General features: G+C 46.0%; 1 protein-coding gene across 1 annotated transcript in view; it reads right to left on the bottom strand.

Annotated features, from left to right (window-relative positions):
• cep350 (centrosomal protein 350) overlaps positions 1 to 23,274 on the bottom strand; it is a 37,343-nt gene that overhangs the window by 11,707 nt on the left and 2,362 nt on the right. The window contains exons 4-26 of the mRNA XM_084164743.1: positions 23,002 to 23,116; positions 22,652 to 22,823; positions 21,679 to 22,268; positions 21,463 to 21,576; positions 18,886 to 18,999; positions 17,598 to 17,714; positions 15,805 to 16,457; positions 15,388 to 15,512; positions 13,753 to 14,687; positions 13,495 to 13,654; positions 13,111 to 13,253; positions 12,799 to 12,991; positions 9,559 to 9,785; positions 7,191 to 7,354; positions 6,896 to 7,006; positions 6,495 to 6,635; positions 6,062 to 6,303; positions 5,714 to 5,877; positions 4,481 to 4,680; positions 3,386 to 3,576; positions 3,077 to 3,164; positions 2,628 to 2,780; positions 2,300 to 2,457 (exon numbers count right to left, since the gene is read on the bottom strand). Of these exons, the coding sequence (XP_084020869.1) occupies positions 2,300 to 2,457; positions 2,628 to 2,780; positions 3,077 to 3,164; positions 3,386 to 3,576; positions 4,481 to 4,680; positions 5,714 to 5,877; positions 6,062 to 6,303; positions 6,495 to 6,635; positions 6,896 to 7,006; positions 7,191 to 7,354; positions 9,559 to 9,785; positions 12,799 to 12,991; positions 13,111 to 13,253; positions 13,495 to 13,654; positions 13,753 to 14,687; positions 15,388 to 15,512; positions 15,805 to 16,457; positions 17,598 to 17,714; positions 18,886 to 18,999; positions 21,463 to 21,576; positions 21,679 to 22,268; positions 22,652 to 22,823; positions 23,002 to 23,116 (5,270 nt within the window). The remainder of the gene's footprint in view (positions 1 to 2,299; positions 2,458 to 2,627; positions 2,781 to 3,076; positions 3,165 to 3,385; positions 3,577 to 4,480; positions 4,681 to 5,713; positions 5,878 to 6,061; positions 6,304 to 6,494; positions 6,636 to 6,895; positions 7,007 to 7,190; positions 7,355 to 9,558; positions 9,786 to 12,798; positions 12,992 to 13,110; positions 13,254 to 13,494; positions 13,655 to 13,752; positions 14,688 to 15,387; positions 15,513 to 15,804; positions 16,458 to 17,597; positions 17,715 to 18,885; positions 19,000 to 21,462; positions 21,577 to 21,678; positions 22,269 to 22,651; positions 22,824 to 23,001; positions 23,117 to 23,274) is intronic.

Below are 23,274 nucleotides of genomic sequence, written 5' to 3'. Positions count from 1 at the left end.
CTCAGCATTTAATCTTATGGACTTTGCTCCAACTAAGTAGTGAGTGGCATGAATATGAGGAATATTAGCAGATGCAGATCATGGTTTATTCACTCTGAATGAGAGTTAAATGAGCGCCTCCAAGCAACACTACAGAGAGCTCTCGCTGTTCAAATGGGAGAGTCTCGCTTAATCAGGCCAACCATATTAACATGAATATGACCTTTCCAGGTCAAAGAGGTCATATTATTATTGACAAATGCCTTTTGTTTTTCACTTCTTTTTGAATTTCATAACTTCTGTGCCCCTTCAAGCATACGGTTGTGATCATACATGCAATGCCTAGTGACTTTGGTTTGTGTTTTTCAAGCTTTCAATTCCCCACTTACTGAAACAAATATAAATAATGGCAAGACCCTAGCAGCCCCCCCCTTCCCTCCACACACACCATTCCACCCACACACCATTCTACCCCCCCCACATACACACACACCATTCCACCCATGCTTCCCCCAGTGTTGGTGGCTGAACACAAGCATGCTCCATGGGACAGAGGGCATGGGAGGGGAGGCAGCAGTGAGAGGTGAGAGCAGCACTGTACCTGACCAACTGGTTGTAGATAAACAGCTGGAATTTGGGATGGAGGTTGGGGAAACAGAGACTGAGAGAAGCCCAGTGGTGGGCCGTAAACAGACAGAAGAAGTAGTGGACAGGAGAGCAGTGTCTACAACAAAACAAAGCAAGGGGACACAGAGATAAACACAAAACATGAGTTGGAAAATGAGAAAAAACAGCAAAAGAGAGAGAACAGGAAGAAATAGAAAAACGACCACAGAGAGGAAGAGGGGGAGAGAGAGAAGAGAGCAGTGAGTAAGCATGTGTTTTATTGCAACGAATGTTTCATGTTCCATTCTAAGAGAATTAATGTAGTTAGTTACTCCGCCAGGGATTTGTTTTTGTTGGCAGTGCTTTAAAGGGGTATTAAAACCCAGTCCTTTTCATCAGACGTGGGCCAGGAGAATGGCCGGATGTAGTGCGTATTTATCTTTGAAGCCGGACTACAATGAATCGCTGGTGTCTAGTAATGTGTAGCCATGTGTGAATGTGTGCAACGGTGGCGATGCCAGAGACGGGAGCTAGGCGTGACTGATAAATGATCATCCTTAGGGGTTAAGAGAGAGGCCTTTGTCTCATTTTGCACCCCACTGGACATAATGCTGCTTCTTAATTAAATACACTGGATGGAGGAATTTGGGGAGATTAGATTATTTTTGCAAAAAGTTGCAAAAGTGGTGGGTGATAATTTTGTTAATGTTTTTAACTACTGGTGACTAAAACCTGATTTGGACTTCATTAGAATAAAACCCTGGCTAAAAGCACACAAGAACCTTCACTATGATCATCAACACCACAACAATAATAATACTAGGGCATGATTAAAAGAGAGGCTGTTCACATAATGAAAGGGCAGATTGTTAGAAGACCAATGCTAGCGAGCAGACAGAGGCTTGGCTACAAGCAGCTTGTTAGTTCCCTATAGAAAATAAAGTCCAGGCTCAAATTGACAGTGACCTTACACCTTTAGCCTTGATATAATGTACATTCAGTTTATGTTATTTGGTAGATTAATAAATTCAAGGAATCATTAGCTCTAGAATTAGTTCTGATGACGTTGTTCTTGAAAGGAAGTTACAAATCCTAAAACGCCACAACAACTGAATGTTTGTTAGGACCTGTAGTGCAGAATGTTCAAGTACAGAAATGAGCTCAGTCAGTGTGCAGGTCTGGTTGTATAATCATCATGTGAGCCCCAGAGTCACATAACCACATTGTTAACATACCAGAACATATCTGCTCTGGTTCATATTGTTAATATTCCAATGATTAGTACAGGGGTTAGAGAGAATGCATTCTATCTATAGAGAGGACATGGAGCATGCTGATATTCATATCCACACTGCAGTAGAAGGACCATTGTGTCTAGTCAAGCCATTCCCCCACTTTCACAAGGCAACAGTGACTTGGAGCAGATTATTTTCACTAACAGAAGCTCTGAGGCGGCTAGCTAATACCTTGTGAATAATAATAAGCAAACAGCTTGAATGATTGACATGCCCAATGTGAGAACAGGATTATAGTTTTGTTTGATTGTCAGTGTAAAACAACAATCACACCCATAAAGATATGGTAATTTCAGCTGTTTAAAAAGCCACAAGTTGAAAAAAGAGCCCATGAAGACTTCCACGGTAAACACTGTCAATTAGACATTTTAGTTGTCAATAGAAATGTGGACATTGTAGTTAATAGAAGAGCAAATTACTTCTCCTCCATGTGAGAGCGCATCTTCTTGAGCTTCTGCATGATGCTGCTGGTCTCACTGCCAGCCACTGAGAGTGGAGAGGCACTGCGCACGTCCCCGTCTGTCATCGCAGCACTGGGGGAAGCTGCCGCATCTATGGGCTCTGACACTGGAGTCTCCTGTAGGACACAGATGGATCATTTCAACTCTTTATGAAACCATGTAGTATTGTTTTAGACATATGAATAACACAAAGCATCTCTTTCTGAAGTTCAGCTCAGTATCTCCATAAATAAGACGTGTATGTGTCCCAGATAGGAATAAGATGAAAGGTGGTGGTAGTACTGACTGGTGGGGTGTTACTGGTGCCGGCACACTTGAGGCGCTCCTTCAGCTTGAGGGTGGCGTGTCTCATCCTCTCTATCTCCTCCTGCTGTTTGAGCAGCAGCTGCCTCTCCTTCCTGGCTGCCCTGTTGGCCTCCTGCAGACGCTTGATCTCCCCCTGGACACCACATACACAGGGTCAAGGGTCATGGTCACTCAGCATTACAGATGGGCAGTAATGGGAGCAGGTGAGATGGGCAGAGATTTAGGGCTTGATTCAATCCGTATCGGCAAAGTTCAGGGCTATAGTGCGCTTGAAATTGAAAAGGTAATTTCCGATTGAGCCGACAAAGTGATTGCAGTCTCCGCGAATGAGGAGAAATTGCCTTTAAATGTCAATCACACCACATAGTACTGAACTTGGGCGTTACAGAATGAATCAAGCCCTTAGTAAGTTAGTTACGAGTTAGTTACCTGTTCCTGTTGAAGTTTCATCAGTAGGCCTCTTTGCTTCTTTCTGATGGGCGGCATCTTGTCATCTTCACCCTTGTCTCTGAGGCGCCTATGTGGTCAGAAAGGAGAAAGAATGAGATCATGAATGCAAAATGAGGACAGAAGTGCCAAATGGAGACTAGTTTTGATCAATGCGTTCTGTGGAATTTCTCTCGTGGTTACTGTACATTAATCATTGGAGGACATGACAGAAAATAAAACATTGAATTTAGCGGGGAATGAGACAATATTAATTTGGCCAACATGGATCCTAATATAAGTAACCAGTGCCTTTTCTGGTGCTCCAGCCAGGCGAGCTCGGCCTTGGTCTTCTCCTTAAGGGCCTTCTGTCGCAGGCGCAGCAGGGAGCTCTGGTGGTGGGCGCGCACCTCCTCCTCCTTCATGTACTGGCGCACCATGTCCATGGTGAACCTGGAGAAGCTGTCCTGCCCGCTAGAGAAGGGCATGCTGCCGTCCTGCTGCTGGGGGGTGGAGAGGAGGGAGGGAGAGGGGACAGTGAGTCACTCACACACAGATATCACATAGCCTTATCAGTCAGGAAACTGGGCATACACAGAGAGCAAACAGTGGTAGATGGAAAACCACTCTGGCCACTGGTTAAACGTTCCTTCTGCTGGCAAACACACTGAGGCGTGGGAGAGGTTGCTGGCCGTGAGGTGGTTGCTACATAGAATAAGTGTTGTAAATACCTAAGTCCATTCCGACAAAACACCCGGGCCCAATGAAGGCCAAGGTTTATACAAGATCATCTCCACATGTGGCAGTCAGGTGCATGGTTCTCCATCCTCTCTTAGCTGCACCACAGCCAACCTCTCCTCTACATGTTGGGTTTGAGAGGACTGTGTATGGGTTGGGGAGGGAGGGATACAGCCAGGAAGGGAATCTCCAAGGAGCAGTTAAGCGGGCTGGGACACACAGCACGTTTATTGTGCCCAGGGTAGTAATGAGTTGAGCAGGCTTTCCCAGTCTCTCTGATGCTACAAGGCAGGCAGGTCTTTCCTGGCCTCAGCATGCCCAGGCACACGCCCTCATACTTCATCTAAGGGACTGAACACTGAGCCCTTTAGAGAGGCAGGGAGCTACCAATGTGCCTTGACATTAAGAGCTAAGACAGATGCTGCTGCCAATATATTAGAGAGAAGCTATAATTTCACCATTAATGAGGTCAAATAGGGGTAAATGCTGGATAAGCATTATGCGCTAGTTACTTCAAGGATAGGCAGAAATCTCTCCAAGTAAACTAGTACACTTAAGCTTTTGGATAAGTGCTAGGATTTCAGTACTGTGGAGGACAATCCTTATTTATTTGAGTAGTCTTGCTATTTTGCCAGAATAACAGCTATTGCGATGAGGTGGCATACTAACCTTGCAGCTGTCCTGTACTGTGGTCTTCTCCTGACTGGGTTCGTCGTCCGACTCCTCGTGGGGACCTCTCTTCTTCTCCACCGCTCCCCGCCGGTGAGACTCCGAGGGCAGCAGAGAGCGGAACGAGCGCTCCTCAATCTCATCTTCCGTCATGGACTCGTCAAACTTCAGAGAGTACTCTGTAGCAAATGAGGTGCTGTCTGTATGGGGACAGATTAGAGAGGGGAAACACAGTTCACTTTCTAAGAGACTCCAGGCCATTTACACTCCCCTCCATACGTATTTGGACAGTGAAGCTATGTTACATTTGGCTTTATACTTCAGCATTTTGGATTTGAGATGTAATGTTTTATATGAGGCTACAGTACAGAATGTCACCTTTGATCTGTTTTACACACGTATTTAGTCCACCCCCGTGTGAAGAAGTTATAAGTATTTGGACAAATTCACTTAGTGTATCAAATTAGTCGAAAGTTTAGTATTTGGTCCCATATTCACAACGACTACATCAAGCTTGTGACTCTACAAACTGGTTGAATGCATTTGCAGTTGTTTTTGGATGTGTTTTGGGTTATGTCTTGCCCAATAGTAACTGAATGGTGAGTATTTGGAGTAATTGTATTATTGTATTATTAAGTGAGCAGATAAGATGTTTCTGAACACTTCTAAATGAATCCTGCTAATGCCATGATAAACAAAATCATGAATGAATTATGAACAACTATGAGTGAGATACCGTTCAGAAGCTACAACAAAACATGCTAACCTCTCACCATTACCAAGAACAGGGGAAGTTAGCATCTTTGGGGGGTATGATCTTTGTGCCTCTAACCTTCTCACTCATTATTCACGTTTCATTGATGATTATCCGTAATCATGGTAGCATCCACATTAATGTAGAAGTGTTTAGAAACATATTATATTCTTATTTATAATAAAAGTGACTCCAAAAAGGAACAATACATTAGTCAACATTCAGTTCTTATTGGGCAAAACATATTCCAAAACAAACCGCAAATGCATCCAAGTTTGTAAAGTCACAAGCTTGATGTGGTCATTGCATGCGAGGAATATCTCAAATGCTGGAGTATAGAGCCAAAATAAAACACTTAGCTTCACTGTCCAAATACATATGGATGGGAGTGTATGTATCATAAAGAATTGTTATACACTGCCTGCTTGATAATGGTCCCTCTCCAGATCCCACAATGGGTGCTATGACCCAGGCCTTACCTTTCTCATCCAGTAGGGACTGAACACTGTCACTGGGGATGGAGTCATCAGCTACTGTATGGGCCTCATCCTCCACTGAGCTGTTACCCATCTCCACCTTCCTCCTCTCCCTCTTCTCAGATGAGGCCAGGGAGGGACTCAGGTGGCTGCTACTCTCTCCACCACTGGGGACGGAGGGGCAAGGCAGAGGGGACAGGGGAGGGGGGAGATAGAAAAACGATTGAGTATTTAGTCATGGTAATGCCTATAAATGGGACCAAGTTTTTCCTGACCAAGCCAAGTGAGCTGACAAGGAGAGATCCCTGGTGTCTGTCTGTGAGGTGCTCCAGTGTGTGAAAGACCCAGTACCTGAGGGTGGGTCTCCTGGAGGGGATGGAGTCAGAGCGGCTATCCAGGGAGGAGAGGGGCTCCTCAGTCCTGGTCCAGGCAGCAGACACCTCACTTCTGGAGCTGTCTGTGTCAGTGCGGGGCTGGAGCTGCTTCATAAAGCTCTGGCGATGCTGCCTCTGCTGGTCAAACAGGGTGGTGATGGGAGCAGCAGCAGGGACACCTATGGCTCCAGCGATCTGAGAACGGGCCAGATCGGTCATCTGGGAGACAGAGAAACTTGTATCAACTGAAAAGCGGACTTAACCCAACCTAAAGCAGTCTGTAATCATTTGTATATGTAATATTTTCAATATTTGCATGTCAACACAACAGGAGACTCAGTGAGGAAACAAACAAAAACCAAGGCCAGTGGCTGGCTGTAGAGAAAAGAGTGGAGAGGGAGTGTTCTGACCTCTTTGATCTGGCGGGCAGCTTCGGCTGTATAGCGTACAGACTCAGCCTGTTGGCTGATCATCTTAGTGGTGGCCTCCTGCATGCCTCCCAGAGACTGCTGCTGGGTCTGAGCCATGTTCTCCTGCAGCTCCACGTGAGCCTGCAACGACACACACACAGTTCTGTTAGTGAACCACACTACACAGTCTACACACACCTAATAAAAATAGCTCCCATCTCACAACAAATGCAGTGAAGTTAGATTGCATTCTATAAATATTCAAGGTGTTCGCAAATATGAAGCCATCCTCGAGAGTATCAACAATCTACCAAGTTGGTGCACGGTTCTAACTCTAGGTGATTAGTTTGTGTATTCTGCTGAGTTGCCCATGCTAAATGCCAGTGCTGTGTGTACAGTACCCTGGCTGCTTTCTGCCGTGTCTCCTCCAGCTGATGTTGGGTCTCCAGCGCCTCCTGCTCTGCCTTCACCTTCAGCTCATAAAGGTCACGCTCGTGCCGCTGCTGCTGCGCCTGAAAGGTTAGAGGTCAAAGGTCAGGACCTATGGAAAAAGGTGAATGAAAACTACCAGAACATAACAAACATGCCAAAAGTGCCGAAGGTAATGTTTCAAGAGCGCAGCAGTGACTATACTAAGCATCTAAACATATGTCAGCAATCTTCAGGTGCTCTGATTGGTGGGCTGGCCTCTCTCACCTTGAGTATTTGGGCGAGCGAGACGCTTTCATGCTGAGCCAGAGACACACCCCTCAGCCTCTCCACATCGCCCAGCTGACGCACTGACTCCTCTATAGACTCCAGGTAATGGAGTTCTGCAGACATACGCTGCTGCAACACCCCTGGGGTGTAGTGGAGCTCACCTGGACAACAGAGAGACAGATAGAAACAAAGAGAGGGAGAGTTAAGACATGGGTACTACTGTGCCTTCAGAAAGTATTCACACCCCTAGACCTTTTCCACATTTTGTTGTGTTACAGCCTGAATTTAAAATGGATTAAATTGATATGTTGTGTCACTGGCCTACACACAATACCCCATAATGTCAAAGTGGAATTATATTTTTAGAAACGTTTACAAATTAATTAAAAATGAAAAGCTTGAAATGTCTTGAGTCAAGTATACAACCCCTTTGTTATGGCAAGCCTAAATAGGTTCAGGAGTAAAAATGTGCTTAACAAATCACATAATAAGTATCCTGGACTCACTTTGTGTGCAATAATAGTGTTTAACATTATTTTATGATGACTACCTTATCTCTGTAACCCACACATACAATGATCTGTAAGGTCTCTCAGTCGAGCAGTGAATTTCAAACACAGATTAAACCACAAAGACCAGGGAGGTTTTGGGCATCTGGGAGACAGAGCAACTTGTATCAACTGAAAAGCGGACTTAACCCAACCTAAAGCAGTCTGTAATCATTTGTATATGTAATATTTTCAATATTTGCATGTCAACACAACAGGAGACTCAGTGAGGAAACGAACAAAAACCAAGGCCAGAGTCAAGTATACAACCCCTTTGTTATGGCAAGCCTAAATAGGTTCAGTAGTAAAAATGTGCTTAACAAGTCACATAATAAGTATCCTGGACTCACTTTGTGTGCAATAATAGTGTTTAACATTATTTTATGATGACTACCTTATCTCTGTAACCCACACATACAATGATCTGTAAGGTCCCTCAGTCGAGCAGTGAATTTCAAACACAGATTAAACCACAAAGACCAGGGAGGTTTTGGGCATCTGGTTTTCCAATGCCTCACAAAGGGCACCTATTAGCAGATGGGTAAAAATAAAAAAAGCAGACATTGAATATCCCTTTGAGCATAGTGAAGTTATTAATTACACTTTGGATGGTGTATCAATACACCCAGTCGCTACAAAGCTACAGGCGTCCTTCCTAACTCAGTTGCCGGAGAGGAAGGAAACCGTCAGGTAGCCTAGCATTTAAGAGCGTTGTGCCAGTAACCTAAAGGTCGTTGGTTCAAATCCCAGAGCTAACGAGGTGAAGAATGTGCCCTTGAGCAAGGCACTTAACACTAATTGCTCCTGTAAGTCGCTCTGGATAAGAGCGTCTGCTAAATGACTAAAATGTAGAAAATGAAACCGCTCAAGGATTTCACCATGTTTACAGAGTTTAATGGCTGTGATAGGAGAAAACTGAGGATGGATCAACAACATTGTAGTTACTCCACAACACTAACCTAATTGACAGAGTGAAAAGAAGGAAGCCTGTACAGAATAAAAATATTCGAAAACATGCATCCTGTTTGCAATAAGGCACTAAAGTAAAACTGCAAAAATGTGGCAAAGAAATGAATTATATGTCCAAAATGCAAAGTGTTATATTTGGGGCAAACAACACATGACATCACTACCACTCTTCATATTTTCAAGCATGGTGGTGGCTGCATTATGCAAGGACTAGGGAGTTTTTTTTTAGGATAAAAAATTGAATAGAGCAAAGCACAGGCAAAAATTGTAGAGGAAAAACTGGTTCAGTATGCTTTCCAACAGCAGGACAATAACAAAAAAAACACAAGGCCAAATATACACTGGGGTTGCTTACCAAGAAGACAGTGAATGTTCCAGAGTCCCCAAGTTACAGTTTTGACTTAAATCTGCTTGAAAATCTATGGTAAGACTTGAAAATGGCTATCTAGCAATGATCAACAACCTTGAAGGATTAAAACAAAATAATGTAGAAATATTGTACAATCCAGGTGTGCAAAGTTCTTAGAGACATACCCAGATAGACTCTTAGCTGTAATCGCTGCCAAAGGTGATTCTAACATGTACTGACTCAGGGGTGTGAATAGACATGCAAATGAGATATTATTTTCAACACATTTGAAATCTAAATACATGTTTTTACTTTGTCATTATGGGGTATTGTGTGTAGATGGGTGAGATTTGTAATTTTTTTAATTCAATTTGAATTCAGGCTATAACACAACACAATGTGGAATAAGTCAATGGATATGAATACTTTCTGAAGGCACTGTAGATAGGCAATACCGTATGTATTTAAACTGCTGAGCAGGTGTTTCTAGGTGGTATACCTGCAGCCTTGGGCTCTGCTCTGCCATTGGCTGGAGATGTGGATTTGCCCCTGGCTGCAGACGACAGGGATGAGGAGGAGTGAGGGGAGCCGGACCCCAGGCCCAGGCTGTCTACCCCGGCTAGGGAGGCGCTGCTTGGAGACACACGAGGAGAACCAGAGCCTGTAGGAGAGCCAGGTGGAGACAGGCCAGGGCTTCTGGGGGATTTCTTATTGTCCAAGCCCAAACTGGAAGCAATACAACATTTTATGTAATTAATATGTACGCTTTCTGAAAATAAATGTTATGTCCCATTTCTAACAATTTAAATAAGGCTGGATTATTGTTTGAAAAAGTGAGAGAAAAAAAAAGTTTTACTTCAAACATTCAGACATGTAACTTTTCCCACTCCGTTTGACTTCAGGTATGTGTGCTATACTGCTATACAGAGCACTGTAACAAGGTGAAATGGGAACCAGGGACTAACAGAATCAAGGACAGGGGGCCCCAGGAAAGCCATCCTAAATATGTTAAGCTGAAAGAACGGTTTGAGCCAGTCGAACAGGCAACAATGTCTAATCCATGATGATGTATGCTTCGGCTTCCTAGCTGGAAACAGTACACTGCAGTCGACACCGCAGTCGACACCGTAGTAAACACTGCAGTCGACACCGTAGTAAACACTGCAGTCGACACCGTAGTAAACACAGCAGTCGACACCGTAGTAAACACTGCAGTAGACACTGCAGTCGACACCGTAGTAAACACTGCAGTAGACACTGCAGTCGACACCGTAGTAAACACTGCAGTCGACACCGTAGTAAACACTGCAGTAGACACCGTAGTAAACACTGCAGTAGACACTGCAGTCGACACCGTAGTAAACACTGCAGTAGACACTGCAGTCGACACCGTAGTAAACACCGTAGTAGACACTGCAGTCGACACCGTAGTAAACACCGTAGTAGACACTGCAGTCGACACCGTAGTAAACACTGCAGTCGACACCGTAGTAAACACTGCAGTAGACACTGCAGTCGACACCGTAGTAAACACTGCAGTCGACACCGTAGTAAACACTGCAGTCGACACCGTAGTAAACACTGCAGTAGACACTGCAGTCGACACCGTAGTAAACACCGTAGGAGACACTGCAGTCGACACCGTAGTAAACACCGTAGTAGACACTGCAGTCGACACCGTAGTAAACACCGTAGTAGACACTGCAGTAGACACTGCAGTCGACACCGTAGTAAACACTGCAGTAGACACTGCAGTCGACACCGTAGTAAACACCGTAGTAGACACTGCAGTCGACACCGCAGTCGACACCGTAGTAGACACTGCAGTCGACACCGTAGTAAACACTGCAGTCGACACCGTAGTAAACACTGCAGTCGACACCGTAGTAAACACTGCAGTAGACACTGCAGTCGACACCGTAGTAAACACTGCAGTCGACACCGTAGTAAACACCGTAGTAGACACTGCAGTCGACACCGTAGTAAACACCGTAGTAGACACTGCAGTGACACCGTAGTAAACACTGCAGTAGACACTGCAGTAAACACTGCAGTCGACACCGTAGTAAACACTGCAGTCGACACCGTAGTAAACACTGCAGTCGACACCGTAGTAAACACCGTAGTAGACACTGCAGTCGACACCGTAGTAAACACCGTAGTAGACACTGCAGTCGACACCGTAGTAAACACTGCAGTCGACACCGTAGTAAACACTGCAGTAGACACTGGTGCCTCTCTCCTGCCCTAACTGCTAGTGCACCCAAGCAAACACCCAGTGCTTTACCTTACTAGAGAACAACTGCAGCATTAAGGACTGGATCCTGACTGTCATCATTATCAAATCACGCAGACAGAATGGTATGGAGGGAATCTGCCACCTGGGCTTTAAAAAATGCCATTGAGGAGGCTCAATTGTCACAGGAGAAAACTCTGCCTGCAGTGGGGAGATTTGACAATCTTGCTGCCCAATCAAAAGAGTCAGTGTTATGCTATCCCCCCCACCCCACCCCTCCTCTCCTCTCGACGGCATGAGGCAGGCTGCTGCATTTTAATGATTAATGTTAAGCCTCAATGCCCAAATATATAGCCTCAGCAAAATAAGCGTTCTAAAGTGTTGAGTTAGCGAAGGCCATTGAGTGAGTGGAACAACAGGGGTGCCCCATTTGGTACTGAACTGAAAATACCCATTAATTCGCCGGAGGCCTGACAGAGGTTTTAAGATTCATCTTTATGTTGGCGGAGAGATACTTTGTAGAGAGAACACTGTGGCTGATGTGCAAGTTCACTCCAATATTCTCTCCAGTCACTTTAACTGTGTAAATATTATGGGTGCAGTGGTGGTCTTTGGAAGCCAGGGTCCACTTAATCATTACTCTCCCATTTTGTAACAAGGAAATTGCGTAGCATGCCTGAAGTGAGACTGCACAGTGAAACCAATAGACCAGAAATTAATATTTGAAAGGAGCATTATGTGCCCATACAGGGATTTTTCTGCCATTTAAATCCTTGGGTGGGGGCAGAAATCAGGATGGAAATACGCTTTCAAGTTAAACTTAAATGACTAAAACCAGATATAAAGTATGTAGAAAAGATAATGGACCAATATATATATTTTAAATAATATAATCATTGAGAACTAACAATCAACAAAATAAAAGCTAGACGGTCAGGGAGAATTGAAAATTCCAAAAACAATGAATTTAGCAGTATTGATGTTATTATGTTTGAGCAAAATAACAGCATTAGCCATGGCAAAATGCATAGAATTTGAGAAAATTTGCTTTAAAACTGCTACATTTTCTCTCAGCTACATGGAAAATTTTGTAGAATTGTAGGAAATTAGCTTTAAAACTGAAACAATTTCTCTTAGCTCCAAGGGGGCAATTTGTAGAATTGCAGAAAATTGGCTTAATTATAAAAATGTCTCTACATCATCAAGATGGGGGGCCTCTAAAAGTGTCTAAAGATGTCTCTAAACTCAAGCTGTGCAGACGGCAAACCGTACCCATTGCCACGCCCATCACCTAAGCCCATATTTTATCCAGAAAAAACCCTGCCATATATGCCAGCAAAAATAATATCCCCACTCAAATGTGCTCAGAGATTGTAAGAAAACCAGGAAGCTCAGGAAGGAAGGAAATACCAGTAATAACTGAAGGTCAAGGAGGATATTCAAGCTCTTGGGAATCCCCCTGAGCCCCTCAGAAGGGGTCTGGGCTTGGCTGAGGCCCCTTACCTGCGGAGTGAGTGGCCCGAGGCGCCCCCTAGTGTACTATCAGAGTAGGAGCTCTTCACCAGGTTGTGGATGGAGCTTCTCTCGGAGGCTGAGCCTCCCCATCTGGAGTCTCTAGTCAGGGCCTCCAAGCCCGGAGAGCAGGGGCTCCTCTGCTCCTCCACCAGAGTGGCATCACTCTTGTCTGAAGCAGCGCCTAAAGAGAGGGGAGAAACTCTTTAGAGCAGAGCGAGACACTTGCACTGGTAAGAAATGGTCAATAGATGGCATAATTTCAGGGGAAGTGATGATTTTATTTTGTGGTGAAAGTCTCACCCCTTTTCACAGAGCCCTTTGAGTGAGGTGAAGATACTGGAGTGGAGCTTGAGGAGTGATGGGATGGCAGGTCTACAGTCCTGGTGTCATAGGGGGACCTGCGACTCATCAACTCATCATAGTGACTGTTCCCACTGGTGATGCTGCAATGAGACGTCGAGATAAAAGATGGTTCAAGTCCCACATCATGTGCAACCACAAAAAGACTACGAAGACAACTTCAAAACTCCTTGCCAGGCTTCTTTGTCAGCCATGTGACATTAATGCCATCTTGTGGTTAATCCTGTCATTTTTACAGCTTTTTCAAATGATGTTTGTATTGCATGAGAGCAGCATTCAGATAGCAGCACCCTGTCATGTGACAATGGTAGAAACCCTCCTTACCTGCGTCCGTTGTATCCTTTCTTAGATTGGCTGCTGCCGCCGCTGCTGCAGGACGACACAAAGTCCTCCTCATACATTGGTGCCCCATCCACCGAGCTGGCTGCAGACAGGCCACAACGCACAGCAGGTGAACTCCGGTCTGCTCGCTCCTCTCCTCCAACTGCAGGGAGAAGCCAGAGGAACAGATTATTGGTTAAACGTTCGTTCCTCATTCAAAACTCTAAGGATACGGTTGGGTGTGTAAATGTGTTGGCTAACCTTTTGCGTGGTTGAGCAGGTGGTTCTTGGTGAAGATGTTGATGACACTATGAGGGCTTCCCTTGGCCAGTTCCTCCCATGGACCACGGCTGCTGTTCCGTTGCTGAGAGAGGGGGCTGAAGCCCGGGTACTTCTCTGCCTCTCTCTGGAAGTGGGAGATGGGCTGGAAGCCCTCCCGCTGGCCTGCACAGAAGTCCAGAGCCCCGAGACGCTCTGCCGGTTGTGGGACCCCCTTTATGTTGGTGCGGGGGCTCCCGTCTCCCTCCGACAGGCTGCCCTCGCTCAGCAGTGGGCCCTCGCTGATGGACTCACCGCTGGAGTCATGGGTGATGGCCTTCCCTCCCTTCTCCTCATCTGGCTGCTTATGGGAGCTGAGGCCCGGGGCTGTCTGGGGCCTGCTGCCTGGAGCAGTGGTCCTGTCTCTCTGCTCTCTGAAGCTGTGCAGGTTGCCCACCCCTGGGAGAGCTCCGTTGTATGTGCTCTGGCCAGCACTCAGCAGCCTCTGGATCCTCATGGACAGCTCGTCAGCAGCATCAGCTCTCTCTCTGACCGGTGGGCTCACAGGCTTGGCCCAGCGGCCGTCGTCCGGAGGGGTCAGACCAGTCACGTCCATGTCCCTTGCACAGCTATAGTTGATTCCTGCGCCGGCCAGTTTCCTCGCTTCACTCTCTACGCGAGTGGACAGGGACGCAGCGGTGGCTTTCAGGGCCTCAATGCGGTTCATCTTGGTGTTGTTGCCTGCTCCATTGAGAGTGGAGTGCTGGGGCCTGGCTGGGGGATTGGTTCCCCTCCCACCAGAGCTCCCTGCTGTTCCCAGGTCTAAGAGTGGGGAGAAGAGCTGGTCTGTGTGTGGAGCCAGAGCGGTGGAGGGTCTGACTGCAGGACTCAGACGGTCTGGCTGCAGCCACGATGGAAGTCCCAAGCCCAGCTCATTCCTACAGGAAGAAGGGAGCGGAGGATTAGTATTCAAATATACTACAAGTGTATTCAAACAAAGCGCTCGGAAACAATGGAAATATTGTTTTATGGGTTCACAAAGTCCTTTAGTATGTGGACTCAAAGCATTTTAGTACTCAGCAACATTGTCCATAGGCTATGTCAAAGGTTTACAAGGATTTAAGACAACTAAATATGCATGCAGCCATTAACATATGTGGCTTGTACAGTCTAACCATGAGCTTCTGAGAACAACCTGTGTTTTCATCATACAAGCAAAAACATTTCAGGGCCGAGGATCAAGTCAACAAAATTCCAAGAACTGCATAGCAACTCAAGAACTTATGAACAGTATGCAAATTACAGTTACATACCGTAATGTTTACCCCACGCAAGGACCAGACATACATTTACACAGTCATCTGATGTAACTGTTGAATCTAAAATAGCACTGGAAATTCCCTGTTTTAAGGTTAACCGAGCATACGCCACCATGTTCTGAAATGCTGCTAGGTGTGCCCATAGAAACAGAAAGTTTAGAAACAAACAATTCCTTATTGGCTCTGTTGCTTCACAATGAGGAAGTAATATGGTTCTGTGCTTTGTTTCGGGCCTCTACACTAGCCAGTGCTAGTGGAAAAGGTTACATATAATCTGTAATGTCCGTTTGTGTTTTTAGTGAGATGTGTGTGGGTTAACCTGGAGAGTGGAGGGGGCGGGGGCTCAGACAGAGACAGGTCACTGCTGGAGGAGGCACTCTGGGGTCTTTCCTGTCTCTTGTTCTCCTTGTCCGACTCCCCGGATGGCTGGTACAGGGACTTCTGCTACACACACCACAAATAACTCATAGCTAGTTTCACTCACCACATGAGAGGTATCATTTCCTACAGGCAAATAGACTACATGAAATATGAGCAATAGCATTGTATGTCCAGAGTTAAACTGAGGGTAATTCTACATGTCACTATTTCACATATTGGTCCCTTCACATAACAAGGGCAGCTATGAATTGATTTTGACACACCGGCCATACCATCCCCATTTTCACTAAAGCTTGCAATGCGAGTAAGGGGACAGTGAAGGCTTTATCCCCATTACAACTAAAGATGCCTTTACCTGGTAAATGACTGTGGTAGAGGCTGGCTGTGTCTGGGGAGGCAGAGGTTCCTCTCCAAGACCAGCCTGTTCCAGTAGTAGTTTGGTGTATGTCTCCTGCAGGCGTTTTTGTACTGGGTTCTCCGGTACTGCAGGGCCCTTATTGGCTACCCCCTCTCTCTGCTTCCTGTACAGCTCCTGCAGACGTTGGCTTTTCCTCTCCGCCTCCTCCCTCTGGGCCCTCCGCTCCTCCACCTGACGTCTCTTGCGCTCCTCCTGTTGCCGGGCGATGTACTGGCGCACTGAGTCAGCGTCGTAGTGCCTCTTCCTGGGCCCTGGTTCTGAGGGCTCTTGCTTGTTGCGCTTGGCGGGGCTGGCACTGCGGGAGCCCCATAAGGAAGAGCCACCAGTCGTCCATGCTGTGGTTCTGGCCCTGGACTCTGAACCCCTCCTGGGCTCCGCTGGACCTCGCTCCTCTGCTTTGCGCTTCAGCTGCAGGTCGTCCAGGATGCCCCGGATATCTGCAGAGAGGTTGTCTGTGTTGGTGGCCCTGTCATCGGCTGGGCCTGCAGACTGAGGGTTGGGGGTGGGCTGGGTGGTCCTGTCCCGGCTGCTGGGTCTGGACCGACGGTTCAGCTCCGGACGGTGGTCTGAATTTGACAGAGGAAGGGGTCCTGGAAAAGATTTGTAAAGACCACAAAGGGTACTGATTGGTGACTAATGTTATTGTTAATGGAAAGGAACGTGTTTGAGTGCATGATAAGGGGGAAAATATTGGTCGCTATTAGGGCTGTCAAAGTTGACATTTTTAACGGCGTTGTTTTTTTTACACATTTAATCACATCTCCATTTTTTCACAAAGTTTTGAGCAATCATTTTTATAAGGAAAACTTCCAGAAAGTTCAACCATAAACACTTTCACAGGTGTTTCTTTAACTAACAGCAAACACTTAATTTGCACAGAAGTAGCAAGTTTGTTATGCTAAGGTTAGCTAGCATTGGCTGAATGCCTCTAGATTAAACTCTGATTTTAAAATCAGACCAGGACACCCATTCCATTTAGTAACTGTTTTTGTTGTAGTCCTCAGGTCAAAAGATTTTAGCAAATTATCCCAATTCTAGTAGTAGCAGCTAGTGACTAGTTCATGTTGATGAACATGGATAAGAAGTAGCCTTGGCTAGATCTAATAGCTGTATGATATTTTATGTGAACTCAGATGTGGCTTATCTGTTATTGTCTTAGAATAGTGGCAGTACAACCCTTTATGCCTCACTCCAATCCCCCCCTGTGTATTTGAGTCTAGCACAGGGACAACCACTGGAAACCAGACCGTGTTGAATTGTGCAGGCAGTCAGAAACAGCTAGTCAATCTTAATTCATTCCGGTCACTGACAGCCAAAGTTTGTAGGGAGACTGCTTGTGTGCTGGAAGAGACGACAACCTCTTTATTTATTTATATTCCTTTAGCCATGCCGACTGTCTGTCACGGTGCACTGTAAGCCTTTTAACATGCAATCAACAATAAGAAACATGAACACCACATATCCTGTAACAATATCCACTACTAACACGATTGCTTTGTCACACATTTTTTTTGTTTTACCAGACCACCAACTTCTGTCTGGTTTTTCATAGTGCTTACTTTGACTGTAGGTGTAGTGGAGGGGGATGAGAGAGATGGGGGAGGGGGAGGGGTGTAGGAGAGGTGGAACGAGGAGGGGGGTGGAGGAGATGGGAGGGGAGGGGAGAGGGTAGAGGAAAGGCCAAGTAGAGCAGAGAGGGGTGAGGGTAGTATGCAGGTCTCAAATCCCACCTGTCCTGGCCAGTCTGTCTGTGGGCTCTGGCCTTTGCTCTCGAGGCAGACGTGGAGCGGGACCCAGTACCATCTTCACCAGCTTCTGGCCCTCCCGCCATGACGTGGTGCTGATCACTGCAGCAACAGGGAACACACCAAGAAAACACACGGAAGGTCATAATCGGTGTAGAGTTCTGCAGTAATTACTTATGGCAGGATTGTTTCTCAGACAGCCAAGATTTACAACTTAAATCAATCACATAAAACCCTAATATTGTATTATTGAAGTGCAAGGATCTTCATGTCCCCAAAAGAGACACAAATACATGACTTCTCTCTCTACTATGAATCTCTTTAGAGCTCAATTCTTTTAGAGCTGCATCATGCATATTTTATGAGTTTGGCTCAATTATGCACCATCTGAAATCAAGTTAGAAAATATAAAGACCGGCAGCTGTTTCTGTTTGGTAAAGGATCTGAACTTGATCACAGATTTCTGAGGGCTATTTTTAGTGAGCGGACTGGGAGCAGAGGCCAGCAGCAGGGTAGAAGGGGAGGATAGCTGGATGACAGGATAAGACTAGGTTATACCACACTCATCTCACTTTCCACTGCACTGGGAAGAACACACAGAGACAGAGATAGACAGAGAGAGAGAGATAGATAGACAGAGAGAGACAGAGAGAGATAGACAGAGAGAGAAAGACAGAGAGATAGAGAGAAAGACAGAGAGAGGGAGAGGGAGACAGAGAGGCTGGTGTGAGCCCAGTACAGGGTGGCTGTTCTCAGCTGTCAGAGCTGGTATGGCGAGCCCAGCTGAACTGGGACGCATCTGCATTCCAGATAGTGTGCCTCTAAGCCGCTGCTTGCTTGCAATCAGCATGCGATACATTCTGGACATTTCTTTGAAGATAAGAGACTTAATGTTGGCACTCACACACGAACAGAGGCCTGTTGACTAGCACACAGTTAAGAGAGGCCTTCTGTGGTATGGGCCTGTCAAATGTATTCACTGTGATCCGCCTGCTCAGGTTCAGTGTGCATACTGCACAGTAACTGATTCACCAAAATAAATGTGATTTGTAGTCTCCTACTGAGGGGGATTCCCCTGTTTGTGAAAGACCCCTTGGCTTCACAATGTATTATCACCTAACCTACACACAATATTGGAGGAACTTTCACATCTTCTATTGAATGCATAGACCCAGGATGAGTAAGCACTACTGGGGGAGGGGGGAGAGAGAGAAAGGAGAGAGAAAGAAAGAGGAGAGAAAGAGTGAGCGAGAAAGAAGAAAAAAGATCCAACCTGGCTTGGTCTTCGGGTCGGGAACAGAAGCCGATTTATGGACTTTTCTCACAGGCTTGGACGGCTTCCTCTCCTTAGCCTTCTCTGTGGGCCGCAGCTGGGGCTTGGTGCCATCTAAAATTGGGAGAAAGGAGATGACATGACAGTGTGAGCACCAAAGAGGGGAAATGAACAGAACTATCAAATTACAAAAAGCAGCAAAACAAAAAACCTCTGAATGGAAAACAAAGCCATTGAATAAGAAGCTGGTGGACTGTGTCAGTGTAAAGGAGGAAGCTGAGAGCTTTAGCTCCAAAACTTGGGCAGAAGCCCAGGAATCAGCAGAGAGCCAGGGAGGACAAAGAAAATAGAAACTTTGAGAGAGAGAAAATTCTTCAAACAGTCATACAAAACTTTGGGAAATGAGCCATGCTGCAATTGTGGCAAAATGCATGGAAAGTCTGCTGCAGCTAAAACCTCACATCAGTCATCAAGTATTCCTACATTTAAAAGAGAACACTCAGATTTCTTTGGTGGCGTATTTTTCTCAACACTATCCTTGTCTCAAAAAGGACTGTTGCATTATTTCTTAAAGGAAACAGTTGACTGGGATCGGTCAAATAGGTCTCAGTAATCCTGAAAGTACTGGAGCGTATCTAATGCCATCTAATTTCCAGGGCAGTTTGAAAAGGCAGAGCAGCATTTATGCACAGGACCTTGAAACCGGACTGTGAGATACATTTATACAGTGCCTTGCAAAAGTATTCACCCCCCTTGGTGTTTTTCCTATTTTGTTGCATTACAACCTGTAATTTAAATGGATTTTTATTTGGATTTCATGTAATGGACATACACAAAATAGTCCAAATTAGTGAAGTGAAATGAAAAAAATAACTTGTTTCAAACAATTCTAAAAAATAAATAACGGAAAAGTGGTGCGTGCATATGTATTCACCCTCTTTGCTGTGAAGCCCCTAAATAAGATCTGGTGCAAACAATTACCTTCAGAAGTCACATAATTAGATAAATAAAGTCCACCTGTGTGCAATCTAAGTGTCACATGATCTCAGTATATATACACCTGTTCTGAAAGGCCCCAGAGTCTGCAACACCACTAAGCAAGGGGCACCACCAAGCAAGCGGCACCATGAAGACCAAGGAGCTCTCCAAACAGGTCAGGGACAAAGTTGTGGAGAAGTACAGATCAGGGTTGGGTTATAAAAAAATAACAGAAACTTTGAACATCCCACGGAGCACCATTAAATACATTATTAAAAAATGGAAAGAATATGGCACCACAACAAACCTGCCAAGAGAGGGCCACCCACCAAAACTCACGGACCAGGCAAGGAGGGCATTAATCAGAGGCAACAAAAGAGACCAAAGATAACCCTGAAGGAGCTGCAAAGCTCTACAGCGGAGATTGGAGTATCTGTCCATAGGACCACTTTAAGCCGTACACGCCACAGAGCTGGGCTTTACTGAACAGTGGCCAGAAAAAAGCCATTGCTTAAAGAAAAGAATAAGCAAACATGTTTGGTGTTCGCCAAAAGGCATGTGGGAGACTCCCCAAAAATATGGAAGCTGAGACTAAAATTGAGCTTTTTGGCCATCAAGGAAAACGCTATGTCTGGCGCAAACCCAACACCTCTCATCACCCCGAGAACACCATCCCCACAGTGAAGCATGGTGGTGGCAGTATCATGCTGTGAGGATGTTTTTCCATCGGCAGAGACTGGGAAACTGGTCAGAATTGAAGGAATGATGGATGGCGCTAAATACAGGGAAATTCTTGAGGGAAACCTGTTTCAGTCTTCCAGAGATTTGAGACTGGGACAGAGGTTCACCTTCCAGCAGGACAATGACCCTAAGCATAATGCTAAAGAAACACTCAAGTGGTTTAAGGGGAAACATTTAAATGTCTTGGAATGGCCTAGTTAAAGCCCAGACCTCAATCCAATTGAGAATCTGTGGTATGACTTAAAAATTGCTGTACATCAGCGGAACCCATCCAACTTGAAGGAGCTGGAGCAGTTTTGTCTTGAAGAATGGTCAAAAATCCCAGTGGCTAGATGTGCCAAGCTTATAGAGACATACCCCAAGAGACTTGCAGCTGTAATTGCTGCAAAAGGTGGCTCTACAAAGTATTGACATTGGGGGGGTGAATAGATATGCACGCTCAAGTTCAGTTTTTTGTCTTATTTCTTGTTTGTTTCACAATAAAAAATATTTTGCATCTTCAAAGTGGTAGGCATGTTGTGTAAATCAAATGATACAAACCCCCCAAAAATCCATTTTAATTCCAGGTTGTAAGGCAACAAAATAGGAAAAATGCCAAGGGGGGTGAATACTTTCGCAAGCCACTGTAGCCTATTATGAAACAGGACAAACGACTACACTGTCCATTTGATGCCTTTTTCCCTTTGATCTCAACAGCCCATTGATTCTATTGAGCGTTGATGAGTTGGCAGTTCATCTCAACAGTCCATTGAGTCACTCCCTGCAACTCTGTATCAATACTCCCTGTTAACTACAGGGATTATTATGTAGCATATAATAGTGTGTTCTGTGATCTGACATCTACTACTTGGTGCCCACCTGAGAGCTGGCGAGACAGGTCTCTGTAGATCTCTCTGCTCAGGTTGTGGAACTCCTCCTCTCGCCACACTTTCCCATCAGGAGTGCGGATCTTTGTCTCACTTCTGCTGAAACCTGATATGGGACAAGTGATTGTGTTACATAAGATTTGGTTTGAAGGAATTATGTAATGCTATTTTACATCCAGTGTAACTGCATCTCTCCAGTGGGCCTTACCTTTGTATATAGGTGCCGGAGGTGCGGCTGCCACTTTGCGTACTTTAGCCGTGGGTACGGTGGTGGTCTCCACAGCCCCAGTGATGCCCACTGGCTGCTCCAGGTACTCCAGCAGCCCGTCTCTCTCTGCAGCCTCCTCCAGGTGCTCCCTCTGCCTGCGGATCCTCTCCTTCAGCTTCTCCAGCTTGTCATCCGGCTGCCTTCGCCTTAAGTTCTCCAGCCGCTGGGAGGTCGAGCCAGGACTGGAGGACGCAGAGTTCTCTGCTGGGGGTGGGGCCGGGCCCTCCAGGGTGTGTGCTTTGGGCCTTTCCTCCGGGCCCTCCTCCCTGTTAGGGTCTCTGGCTGCAGCAGTGTGGCCTGGGGGCCGCAGGGCATCCAGCGCGGGACGGTCGTTGAGGTAACGCACCACAGTACTGTCCAGAGCAGACCAGTGTGTGCTGTCCAGGTCTCCGCGGGTCTGCTGGTCTCGGGTGTCACTCTGGTAGACCAGCTGGCTTAGACGGGAGTCTGGGGGAGGGGGGTTAGCCACCTCTGACTGCAGACTGTGGGCCTCCAGCTGGGAGGAGGTCAGGGGTGGTGGGGTCGCTTCCCTGGGGGGAGTAGGAGGATTAGAGCATGCTTAAGGAAACAAATAGGCTAGTTGCTATTTAGAAAAACTTCAGAAAACAGGCTACTCGAGTGGGAGGTGTCAAGTTCACATGGCTTTGAATGGCAGCCTTATGTGCAAATACTTACACATGTAGATGTGGCGGTTATTAGTCTAAACGGGCTGTTTTGAAGTAGCCACTTAATGACCATGCTCTGACAGCAGGCCTTATAGGATTACAGTCAGGGACTGAAAACACAACCTTTTGTACTGTATTGTAGCACAACCTCAACTCAGTAGCAGCATACATTAGTAAATATGGTAGAAATACACTTCTGATTTAAAAAAAACATCTCATAACAATCTGAGTGTTTTAACAGTGCATACCTATAGGAGGCCAGAGGCTCCTTGAACTCCACACAGTTGTTCCTACGGACGTTGCTGTCCTGTGTGGTGTTCCTCAGGGGGCTGCGGGAGCTCTTGTCTGGGCTCCGACGACTCCTTGTGCTGGACTTGGAGGTTCCGCCTGCCTGAGAGCAGTCCTCTGTGCGCGGCCCATCTGAGTCAGGAGAGATAGGGTTAGATCCCTGCAAACCTTGCAATGCAAAATGAATTACACTTGCATCTGCAAAGTAATGATGATGCCTGCTGCTGCTGCCAAGTCCAGTTCGAAGAACCTTGTTCTGTAAATAGTAACCATAGCTTCCAAGGATTAGATATCACATTGGGTGCCTCACCTCTGCGGCTGACTTTCCTGGTGGCGCCCCCAGAGCTTTTCTTTGTATCCATGACGGATTCCAGCAGAACCCCAGAGCCAGGAGCGGCCTCCAGGCGATTCTCAATGTGCCGCAACTGCAGGGAAAACAAGAGCGCCTGCCTCAGATACACAATGTAGAACAAAAACTCACTTCAGAGTCCAGACAGACATTACAAATACCACAGGCCATGTGTCATTGCATTAAGGGTGAGTCTCCTCAAAGAGAGAAACAGTGAAATCTTCAGACAACATT

The sequence above is a fragment of the Coregonus lavaretus genome, assembly GCF_964263955.1.
Source record: "Coregonus lavaretus genome assembly, chromosome: 6".
Lineage (NCBI taxonomy): Eukaryota > Metazoa > Chordata > Actinopteri > Salmoniformes > Salmonidae > Coregonus > Coregonus lavaretus.
Note: the sequence above shows the minus strand (reverse complement) of the source record. Positions and strands in the feature narration are given on the sequence as shown.